This window comes from Ranitomeya variabilis, chromosome 4, assembly GCF_051348905.1.
Source record: "Ranitomeya variabilis isolate aRanVar5 chromosome 4, aRanVar5.hap1, whole genome shotgun sequence".
Classification (NCBI taxonomy): domain Eukaryota; kingdom Metazoa; phylum Chordata; class Amphibia; order Anura; family Dendrobatidae; genus Ranitomeya; species Ranitomeya variabilis.
Genome location: NC_135235.1, coordinates 204643905 through 204655905, shown reverse-complemented (window position 1 = coordinate 204655905; position 12001 = coordinate 204643905). Strand labels below are relative to the sequence as shown.

The 12001-nt window shown below is 38.7% G+C and overlaps 1 protein-coding gene across 3 annotated transcripts in view; it reads right to left on the bottom strand.

Annotated features, from left to right (window-relative positions):
- Positions 1–932: 932 nt before the first annotated feature.
- Positions 933–12001, bottom strand: part of TRPM4 (transient receptor potential cation channel subfamily M member 4) — an 86964-nt gene continuing 75895 nt past the window's right edge. For all 3 annotated transcript variants that reach the window (XM_077259720.1, XM_077259722.1, XM_077259723.1), the window contains 8 exons: positions 11025–11157; positions 10416–10590; positions 8888–9056; positions 7643–7824; positions 6130–6262; positions 5720–5792; positions 1942–2038; positions 933–1634 (listed from right to left, as the gene is read on the bottom strand). In XM_077259720.1, the coding sequence (XP_077115835.1) occupies positions 1943–2038; positions 5720–5792; positions 6130–6262; positions 7643–7824; positions 8888–9056; positions 10416–10590; positions 11025–11157 (961 nt within the window). In that variant the 3' untranslated portion in view covers positions 933–1634; position 1942. The remainder of the gene's footprint in view (positions 1635–1941; positions 2039–5719; positions 5793–6129; positions 6263–7642; positions 7825–8887; positions 9057–10415; positions 10591–11024; positions 11158–12001) is intronic.

Here is a 12001-nt window from a genome sequence, read left to right as displayed (position 1 = left end):
AACTGAAAATTAGAGCTTAAGCCTGCAGAGAGTGAAAAACTAATGAAAAATGTAAAATACAAATACGCTTTAAAATAAGTCTGACACTGCAGGCCATCTTTAGACCCTACACAAGAAAATTAAAACTTCAAATATTTAAGGTTGTATAATAAATTTTATTGTTCTGTAAACACACAAAACATTCTTTTAAAAAAAAAAAATCTTTAAAAGAAAGAGAAAAAAAACACATTAATTCTTAATGAGACAGAACATCTGGAACCGTTTCAAAGTGCACAGAATTTTCCAGACTTGTAAATGCAAGAAATTTCTTACAGGCAAAAAAAAAAAAAAAAAAAAAAAAGAAATATAAAAAACAACAATTCTCTCTCATTATAAATATAAAGTAGTAGTACTTAGTACCACTGAAATCAGTCATCATAAAAAGATTACCCGGCTCAAGACTTCTGTCTCTGAGTCTTAGGATCGGACAATATTCATGATGTCCAAAAACGCAACAAAAGCTTTAAAAAATAAAAAAAAAAGACTCAAACTAAGGCTGGATTCACACATTTAAAATACATTCCAACATCTCGATTGATATAACAGATGTTTAAAGGGGTTGTGGAATGTCAGAAAAGTTTCTAAGTTTATTATTCGTAATAAAAAAAATAAAAAAAAGAGCATTACTCACCCTCCCCTGGTCTGGCGCTGAGTCTCCACCACTGTAATTGTCTGCAGGAATTCAACCAATCGGTGAGCTGATTGAAATTGTATGAGCTCACTGATTGGCTATCAACCAGAAGTCAGCGCTGCAGACAATAAAAGACACCGGGAACAGCGGCAGAGACTCAGCGCTGGATCGGGCTGGATTTTACTAATAACGTTGCTTATAGGAAAAATTATTCTGAAAGGGTGCAACCACTTTAAGCCCAGCCCCCGAGGATCATCCTGGGAATATTAAAAAAATTTCAGAAATGCAAACATTTGGGTAGGGTTTACCAAAATTCCACCTTTTTTTTCCATTGAGACAGGCCAAAATTTGCTGGAATGATTTCTGAAAATTTTGGCAAATGTATCAAAATGTTCTATTTCAAAAATGGTCTTTGTTGCCCAAATGAAATAGTCAGTTAGTTTTTTTTCCCCAAAGTAGTCTAGGAAATAAAAGCTGATTATTGATTCGCTGCTACTGTCTATTGGGGTAAATCTTTCCATTGTGTTAATCCGGATTAAGTGTACTATAGCTATATCGGTTGGTGAGGGACCCATGACCATTGGCCCCTAGGGGCCCGGACTACAGTCAGTACTTCCTGGTGGTATTAATCAGATTATTAAAAAAAAAAAAATTAAATACAGTATTTTATCCCTTGCTGAGTAATGGTTCAAGGTTATAAAAATCTCCATCTTCCATGTTGAGAAAAGGATGAACTTATAAAAATGGAACGGTCTTATGATCATCACAGATGTTTTCATCGTTTCCTAGAACTGAAATGACAACAGAAAAAAAAAAACTGAGGAGTCTTAAAAAAAAAAATACTCTCCTTAACAGCTGAGCAGGGCCGGGATTCATCGCTAAGTATAGGACATAAGGCAGCAGTAGTGTTATCCATCATATGGCAGTAAACAATATTGAATGTCCCAACGAATAAAAAATCCTCCTAAAATATAAACAAAAAAAACAAGTTAGAATTTTTTACATCAATTTCATAAAAAGAAAAATGTCCCTTAGACTGGGATCATGACACTAATAGAAAAAGACTGCAGCTGCATCTTCCTCCTAGAATAAACTTCATCTGACTCGAGTTTCGCCCTTACTGCTTCATCAAGGGATCTGCTTTCTCCCCTTCTATATAATCTAAATGGATTTTGTGTGTGACCAAGGAGGTTTATGATCATTTATAGGTTAGTAAAATGCACCTTAAATTCCCCAAAGCCAGATATCTTCTGCCCATATTTGCTACTTACCTTATTTATGTGTGGGAGGAGGTTTGTCACTTTTCACTGTGCCACTATCTTGGAGAGCCTCCACTATCCAGGACAGTGCCTTAGCGCAATATTCCACCTGAAATACACATTTTTCATGTAACTTCTGACTGTTAGGAGATGTATGACCTAAAACTGGCCCTTCTCCCTCCTCTAGTGGTGACATCATGGAAACCTGCGCTGATAGAGTTAATTCGGAAAAAACAAACAGATGAGGCCTTCATTTCTTATCATCTCAATGGTTTCCTTGAATGAACCCTGGATTCTGGCTGGAAAGTTACAGCACTTTTGTGTGCAGTAATCGGAGAGGGCCGGCATACATTAACATTTACTAGTGCTTGCCAAGCTTCGTTCTATGTCGAGCCTCGAGGTCACCTTCCAGATACTATGATACACGCGAGGATAAAGGAGGGGGCTGATATGGGAATTTATTAAAGGAAACCTGCTTGCGGGACAGATTGGTTCCGAGACTGGAACACAAACATCTACAGAGTCCAAGACTATGTCTAACAAGTCCCATAGACTTTGTATGTTCTTGCCCCGGTTTCGTCAAATACTCCAAAAAATAAGAATTGGCTTCCGTCCTATAAGCTCATGTGTGTCATAGACCGAGCTCAACATGTCTGCTGCTCCATCATGGAGAAAGACTGATGCACCACTCGGGCATCCCATGCTCCCACTATAGGTACCCGACAGTGAGTATATGTATGATGTAATGTTTGCGTCACAGTGTGTATTTGTGTGATCTATAGTGTGTGATTACATGTGTCAGTGTGTATACAGTGCTGTGAAAAAGTGTTTGCCCCATTCCCGATTTCCAATTCTTTTGCATGTTTGCCACACTTAAATGTTTCAGATCACCAAACAAATGTAAATATTAGTAATCACAGTTTTTAAATGAAGGTCTTTATTATTAAGGGAAAAAGAAATCCAAACCTACACGGTCCTGTGTGAAAAGTGATTGTCCCCTAAACCTAATAACTGGTTGGGCCACACTTAGCAGCAACAACTGCAATCAAGCGTTTACGGTAACTGGCAATGAGTCTTTTACAACGCTCTGGAGGAATTTTGGCCCACTCATCTTTGCAGAATTGTTGTAATTCAGCCACATTGGAGGATTTCCGAGCACCAACCGCATTTTTAAGGTCATAGCATCTCAATCAGAATAAAGTTAGGACTTTGACTAGGCCACTCCAAAGTTTTAATTTTGTTTTTCTTAAGCCATTCAGAGGTGGACTTGCTGGGGCGTTTTGGAGCATTGTCCTGCTACATAACCCAAGTGCTCTTCAGCTTGAGATCACGAACAGATGGCCCAGACATTCTCCTTCAGGATTTTTTGTTAGACAGCAGGATTCATGGTTCCATTTACCACAGCAAGTCTTAAAGGTCCTGAAGCAGCAAAACAGCCTCAGACCATCCCACTACCACCACCATATTTTACTGTTAGTATGATGTTCCTTTTTTGAAATGCTGTGTTACTTCTACACCAGATGTAATGGGACATACTCCTTCCAAAAAGTTCAAATTTTGTCTTTTCGGTCCACAGAGAATTCCCAAAAGTCTTGAAGATCATCAAGAAGTTTTCTGGCAAAATAGAGATGAGCTTTTATGTTCTTACTGCTCAGCAGTGGGTTTTGTCTTGGAACTCAGTCATGCAGCCATTTTTGCCCAGTCTCTTTCTTATGGTGGAGACATGAACACTGACCATAAGTGAAGCCTGCAGTTCTTTGGATGTTGCTGTGGGGTCTTTTGTGACTTTGTAGATGAGTTGTCGCTGCGCTCTTGAGGTAATTTTGGTCAGCTGGCTACTCATGAGAAGCTTCACCACTGTTCTAGGTTTTTGCTATTTGTGGATAATGGCTTTTATTGTGGTTCGCTTCAGTCCCAAAGCTTTAGTAATGGCTTTATAACCTTTTCCAGACTGATAGAAAGTAATTAAGATCTTTCTCATTTGTTCCAGAATTTCTTTGGATCGCAGCAGTCTAGCTTTTGAAGATCTTTTGGTCTACTTCACTTTGCCAGACAGTTCCTAATTAAGTGATTTCTTGATTGAGAACTGGTGTGGCAGTAATCAGGCCTGGGTGTGGCTAGGGAATTCAAACTCAGCTTCCCAAATATGTGAAAAAACAGTTAATTTATGTTTTAAGGGGGAGGCGGGCAATCATTTTCTCACACAGGGCCCTGTAGGTTTGGATTTCTTTTTCCCTTAATAATAACGACTTTCATTTAAAAATTGCATTGTGTTTACTTGTGTTATCTTTGTCTAATATTTACATGTTGATCTGAAACATTTAAGTGTGACAAATATGCAAAAAAATAGTAAATCAGGAATGGGGCAAACATTTCCACACCACTGTATGTGTGTGACGAATCTCTGTTATATGTAGTGTATGTGTAAAGTGGGTGTATTTATTTATTTGATTTGTAGCGTGTGTATGATATGTTTTTTTTGTGTACAGTGTGTACATGTGTGATGTTTAGTGTATGTATGTGTCACAGTGTATATATGTGTGTGACATTTATAAGTGCAATATGTAGTGTGTGTCATGAGATATATATGTGTGATCTGTAGAGTATTTGTCACAATGTCTATGTGTGTGATCTGTAGTGTGTGCATCAGTGCGTATGTGCGTTATGCATGTATGTTTTTTATGTTTGTCAGAGTATATACATGTGACCTAGTATGTGTCAATTTGTGTATATGTATGTGATTTTATGTGTCAGTGATTGTGTGTGATGTCTCTGTATATTTATTTTCCTCACTTGTATAGCACCAACATATTCCGCAGCGCTTTGCAGACCTTGAGATAGATATATATATATATATATATATATATATATATACACACACACACACTGTATATAGTACAGACCAGAAGATTGGACACACCTCATTTAAAGATTTTTCTGTGTTTTCACGACTATGAAAATTACTACCTCTTGAAGCTCATCAAGAGAATGCCAAGAGTGTGCACAGCAGTCATCAAAGCACAAGGTGGCTACTTTGAGGTACCTAGAATATAAGACATATTTTCAGGTGTTTCACACTTTTTTGATAAGTATATAATTCCACATGTGTTAATTCATAGTTTCATGCCTTTAGTGTGAATGTACAATTTTCATAGTCATGAAAATACAGAAAAATCTTTAAATGAGGTGTGTCCAACCTTTTGGACTGTACTGTATATGAGTGAGTGACACAGTGTGTGTGTGATGTGTGTGTGATGTGTGTGTGATGTGTGTGTGAAGTGTGTGTGATATAGATGTGTGTGTGATGTGTGTGTGATGTGTGTGTGATATATGTGTCTGTGTGATGTGTGTGGGTGTGTGTTGTATATATGTATGGCTGTTAGGGTGTATTTGTGTGATCTGTAATGTTTGTGTCACAGTGTGTACATGTGTGATCTTTAGTATACGTGTGTGCCAGTGTATAAACGTGTGACGTATATATGTGCAATATGTAGTGCGTGTGTCATGGTATATATGTGTGATCTGTAGAGTATTTGTCACAGTGTGTATATCTGATGTATATATGTGTGATCTGCAGTTTGTCCATGTATACATGTTTGTCTACACGTGTGCGTGTGTGTGTGATTTATTTGCTTTTTCACTTTATATGCAAATATGGCTGTGAACCAACCACCCATTAAAAATAATTTGCACACCCTTGAAAATCAGCCACTTTTTTTTTCCTACTCCTCAATAACCCCTTTGTTGTACAGAATTCATGAGATATTTACTGATATTTCCATTTTGGTACCTCTAGTTCCAGCGCTTTCAACCTTCGGTCGTGCTCCTTGATCTCCGCGAGTTGTTTCAGCGCGGTGTCTACCCTACAGAAATTAACACAAATGTGACCGACCGACACTGGGTGGAGGAAATGTTACTGGGTTACACCTTGTCCGACAGAGGTCGGGACGTTGGATTCATCTGTTGGAGCAATGTAAGTCTCTGTGCTAATTTTGTTTCTTAGTCCATCCCTACATGTGTTGCGCCTGTCAAACAGCTGCGGGGACTCAAACATATTTTTCGAGCACGGCGAAGACACTTGGTTAGCACCCGAGCATGGAGGGATAACACCTTCCCCCCAGCACGTTCGCTCATCACTAGTGCCTACACCAGTTTTACCTAGACTGTTCCTTTATATTGGAGTCGGTTTTGATGGCTTACTTTTGGGACGTGCGCCGGAGACGCTCGGTGTCGCTGTCCCTCTTCTGCTTTGCAATATTCACCAGGTAATTCTCCTTTTGCACGGCTTCCCACGTGAGCATCCGGCTGTCCAGCGGCTCCTTCAGCTCCAACACTAGAAAGCAAAACGTAAAGGCTATCAACATGCCAAAAATAAGGCAAGGCCACCATCTCTTTATCAGGATCGTCTACATATGCCCTTTTTTTAGAGCATGTTCACACACACAATATTTTGAAGTGGATATCGGAGCAGTTTCTGCCCCAAATTCCACATTAAAATGCAAAATTTTCCTTTAAAACGGCGTCTTACTCATTGCAATACACCTACGGTGCCATTTTTTTCTCCGCAAATTCCCTCCCATGTAGAAAAAAAAAAGCAAATTGTCAGTTTTTGTGACGATTCTGCTTGAAAAAAAAAAAATAGCAAATTTTTATATCACTGAATTAATTGAAGCAGCAAATAATTCCCCCCAAAATAATTTTTTGGTATTTTTGTGCATGGGGCATATTTCTCTGCTGCAGTTAATGTATCGTGTGTGTATGTGTGCATGTGTGCGTGTGTGTGCGTATGTGTGTATGTGTGTGTGTGTGTATGTGTACACATGTGTGTGTATGTGTGTATGTGTGCGCGTGCATGTGTGCACGCGTGTGTGTGTGTGTGTGTGTGTGTGTGTGTGTGTGTGTATGTATGCGTGTATGTATGTACGTGTGTGTGTGCATGTGTGTGTGTGTGCGCATATATATATATATATATATATATATATATATATATATATATATATATATATATATATATATATATATATATATATATATATCTTCACAAAAGTTAAAATTTTACTTTATTTTCCATGCTGGAAGAAAAAAACAAGTGTTAAAACTAAATAACTAAATGACTAAATAAATAGATACCAAATAGTTGTGGAGCAGATGGGTTTTAATATCCATCTAAAAGAGCCCCCAAGGGCGTCAATATACTTCAGGAGTATGTTCGTGAAGAGTTCTTTCATATGGATATTGGTACAGATTTGCTCCACAACTATTTGGTACTATTTAAAAAAAAAAACAAAAAAAAAAACACATTTTTTCCAGCCTGGTAAGTCAAGAAAAAAAAAAAACACTGGAGTTTCTGCTTGAAAAAAAATATTCCAAAATGTGACCACTAAATTAATTGCACCATTCACAAAAACTTCAAAAAAAGTGTGTGTGTTGTTATGCGCTTTTGTTGTATATGGGGAATATTTTCAAAACAAACTCTACAAAAAAAAAAAAAAATCAAACAACATTTTGCTTTTCTTTCCATGCTGGAAACAAAAACAAAACAAAAAAAAAAAACAGTATCAAATATTTGTGGATAACCGCTTACTCAAGCGCAATCGCTCATCACTAATCTGGATCAGTTTTAGGCAAGGAAATTTTTATTGTTGGGTCGGTTTTTCTTTCTAAGTTAGGAGAGCTCCATTCAACAGGACTGTACTTCTTAGCGAGCACTTACTGAAATGTCTTATCTTCTGAGACTGGACCTTGCGGATCTTGCGCTTGATAAATGTGTGAATGTGGCTGATGATGATGAAGGGTGGGGCGAGAGCCGGACGATTGTGATATTCCACTATCAGGTTGTATCGCTGGAATTTCCAGTAGATATCACTGTTACCTTGCACTTTGGAGAAGGTGTAGCTGAAGAAAAGAGAAATGGAGAAAAGAGGTCACCATATATATTGAGGCACCATAATGAGACGCCTGTGGGTTTGTAATAAAAGCCCATAATTGTGGTTTTATTTTTTTTTATTTTTTTACAAGTCTGGCAAATTTGTGCATGGAACCTACTTGACATCACAAGGTCACTAATAACTCTCTGCAAGGCTGCGTTCACACTATTTTTTTTTGCAATTTTTCAAAATTTGGATGCAACATGTGAACACAGCCTAAAATTCCTCTTATTTTATAACACCAGTTCGTTATTACATTGTTCTACATGATAAAGTAATTTAAAATATCTTTGTATGAAGAATTCTCAATTTTATTGGTGAATTTTCATGGTTTAGATCCTACCGGTCTCTATTAGCTTCACATCATAGAGCCACTCTTACATTTACGTATTGATTGCAATTTATCCCTATGGAAATTTCATACATCATCACGTGGACACATATAGCATAAACAACATAAAAAAAGTTACTCTTTCTATTGTATTATGCTATCAAAATATGGAGCCCAGAAGAAAAGCCAAGGAAGGAAGGATACAGTACGTTTACCAAAAGAAGCATGAAACTTTGAGGAGCACTGCATCATTGGGGTCTCCATGCCCAGACCCGGCCAAAATCATATTTTAAAAATCTTTTATGAATCTTGGATGACTTCTTCTCACCCCGATATCCTTCAAAGACAGGTCCCTCCTGAAGCACATGGTCAAGGAGAGCCCCATCTGTCTAGGAGATGATCGCCCGGGACCTGATTGGACTAGTCATTCTAGTTGCATAGTCCTTGGCCAACTTTTGAAAGCAGTATCTGACTGATGCTACATGTGGTTTGTGCAGCATGAGAAAGTCTCTTGGCTGTTGTCCAGCTCACCCTACTCCCCATACACATGAGCTCTCGATTTGGCCAAAGACCTTTCCATCTGGTGACCCCGTATTCAAATGAGACCCTAACCTAATAAAAAAAAAAAAATCTGAATCTACACTGTTTGCATGAACATACTGGAGACCTGTACGTAATCTATTTTCTATCCGCTAATTACCTGAACATGGCGATCAGCAGATTCAGCAGGAGGATATTTGCAACAAGCAAGAAGACAACAAGCAGGAAAATTACCAGCCAGTTGGCAAATATGTTGACACATGGGGGATGCAGGCCGCTCAAAATGACGTCAGGGTCATCAGAACAGGTTTCGTTGGCCAGCTTCCCAGCTATGGAGTAAAAAAGACAAAATTAGATAATGTGATTGAGGCTTTGGTGTTGTCTCCTTTCAGGGTCAAATGTTGACAAATTGATTTCCAAAGCCTTTAGGGTCCACTAAACACTGTGGTGGAGCGGTTGTTCTTGTACATTGTTGATATCCAGCAGGTTTCAGAGACTTTTACATCTGATGCGTTGGCGGTGCTCATTTTTGGCCACCAAACCTGTGTCATATTGAGGCTCTACCATTCTCTTTGGATAGGTCTTCACTTTCGATGTAGCGGAAAACTCTTAAGAAGCTAAAAAGTCGTGAGTCTCAGGATCGTGAACAATCTAGGGTTAAGGGGAGGCTGATCTTTCACTACACTGGAACAAAATGAGCCAGGGACGTCTCTCTTACAAGGGACATTCTTCCAGAAACCGTGAGACAACAAAGCCAATGATATTGTAGGTCAATGGCAAGTTACGAGCACGTATCTGGAGCCTAGACATGGATGTGTCCCACGTTGGTGAAACTAAAGAATTCCTCTCCAATCAAATGCTATTTCATTGCTGCCATGTATTTGAGGAGTGTTCCCATTTTCAAGGAGTTTCCACTTCGTTTCTGCTCCCGTAATGCCTCAAAAAACGATGTGCACATAACCACAGAGAGGAACTCTTCAAGTTGTCCTCAAAAATGCAAAACTTCTCAAAAACATGGAGGTTCTGATCAGTTTCTACCAAAAAACATACTAAATACTTCATGTGCAGATAGCCAGTGAGTGAAAACTCAAAGTTTTTGAGGTGTTAAGGTAGATTAAAATAGTTTTTGGTTATCAGTTTTGGAACTGTGGTTCTCTGTCCTAAACCTTTGTTTTTTGTTTAGTCAACAAAATACTGAAAAAGACTAAAGGTACCGTCACATTAAGCGACGCTGCAGCGATATAGACAACGAGCCGATCGCTGCAGCGTCGCTGTTTAGGTCGCTAGGAGACGTCAGACACCGGCAACAGCAGAACGATGCAGGAGCGATCCAGTGACGTACTTATCGTTCTCGCTGGTTGTTCGCTCCAGTTCGCTCCATGAAGAAACATTGCTGGCATCGTTGCTTTTGCTGTCAAACATGACGATACACGCCGACCTGACGACCAAATAAAGTTCTGGACTTCTAGCTCCGACCAGCGATATCACAGCGGGATCCAGATCGCTGCTGCGTGTCAAACACAACGAGATCGCTATCCAGGACGCTGCAACGTCACGGATCGTTGTCGTTCTCATTGGAAAGTCGTTTAGTGTGAAGGTACCTTAAGCCTCTGACGTCTACACCTTGGGTGGAGATGGTGGTGGGGTTCCTCAGTGGCATAGTTATAGGCATCACATTTGTCTCTTACCATCCATCTTGTCTAGCTCCAGCTGACCAAAGATTTGCAGGTAAGGCCTGTAGAATACACGTCGGAATATCCACCCCAGCCGTGTATCGTTGGGGTGTAGGAGACCTTCGGTGGCAACCCCATAGGCAATCAGCCAGACACCAAGGAAAAACAGGAAGAAGAAGACGTCTTTCATCTGTGAGGAACAAGAAGAGAGGCAAAATTAGGTCTTCCTTCAAGGTCAACAATATAAATTCGGAAATAACACCTATACAAAAATAAGAAAAGAAGTCAAAGTTGGTATCAATGACCTCAACAATGAGATATACAGTCTCTTATGTCTATGACCTGATGCAGATAATCGAAGAAAAGAAAGTGAATGTGAAGAAAAGTAGATGGTAGAAAAAAGTTGGGAGAAATGAAAGCTGTGTTCACACGGAGTCTTTTTGATGAGTTCTTGCAGCCGAAATTGAAACTATCCAAATTCCTCATTAAAAAAAATAAAAATTACATTTCTGCTCAGTTTCTGCTCCAAAAAATAAGTAAAGAAAAAACAAAAACAAAACAAACAACATCAAAAATGCACATAAAAAAATGAATGAAAGGTGTAAAGTTTACATGTACACTTACCATCTTTCTGACAATAATTATTTTGGGTCCCAGCTGTTTGTTGACTGCAAAAATGTGAATAAGTCGAAGGGTAAAAACCATGAAGTCGAAACACATTATGGTCCGTCCTGACTCATACGAGCTTTCCATCATTCTGTCCAAACAAAAGTTATTGTGTGTTAATTTTAGTGGTTTTAGTTGAGAAGTAGAATGATTGCTTATTACAAAACTTCTCCATCATCATTGCGGGCTCATATCATGTGTGATATATTCTACAACTGAGTAATTTAGGTGGGATCATACCATGTTGGTCTGTGTTTTGTGGATTGCCGAGACGTAATGGTCAACTATGAAAGGTGTGTCCACACTGATCTTTTTTGCTGAGTTTGTGGAGCAGAAACTCTCCAAAAACCATTTGGATTTAAAAAATCACATGTTTTGATTGAAAATTTGGAGTGTTTTTGCTCAGAAAACTCAGCAAAAAATATCAGAGTGATTATACCCTAAAATACCACTGTATTACATTTGAGTGAGGTTAAGACTCAAGATCAGGCATATTCAAATCCAACATGTCCATTCCTAACATGCCTTCAAGGGACAATGGAGAGATTTCCATACACATTAGATTGTTGATTTTGCTCCTGTATTAACCCCTTAACCCCCGAGGGTGGTTTGCACGTTAATGACCGGGCCAATTTTAACAATTCTGACCACTGTCCCTTTATGAGGTTATAACTCTGGAACGCTTCAACGGATCCCGGTGATTCTGACATTGTTTTCTCGTGACATATTGTACTTCATGATAGTGGAAAAATTTCTTTGATATTACCTGCGTTTATTTGTGAAAAAAATGGAAATTTGGCGAAAATTTTGCAATTTTCCAACTTTGAATTTTTATGCCCTTAAATCAGCGATATGTCACACAAAATACTTAATAAGTAACATTTCCCACATGTCTACTTTACATCAGCACAATTTTGGAACCGATTTTTTTTTGT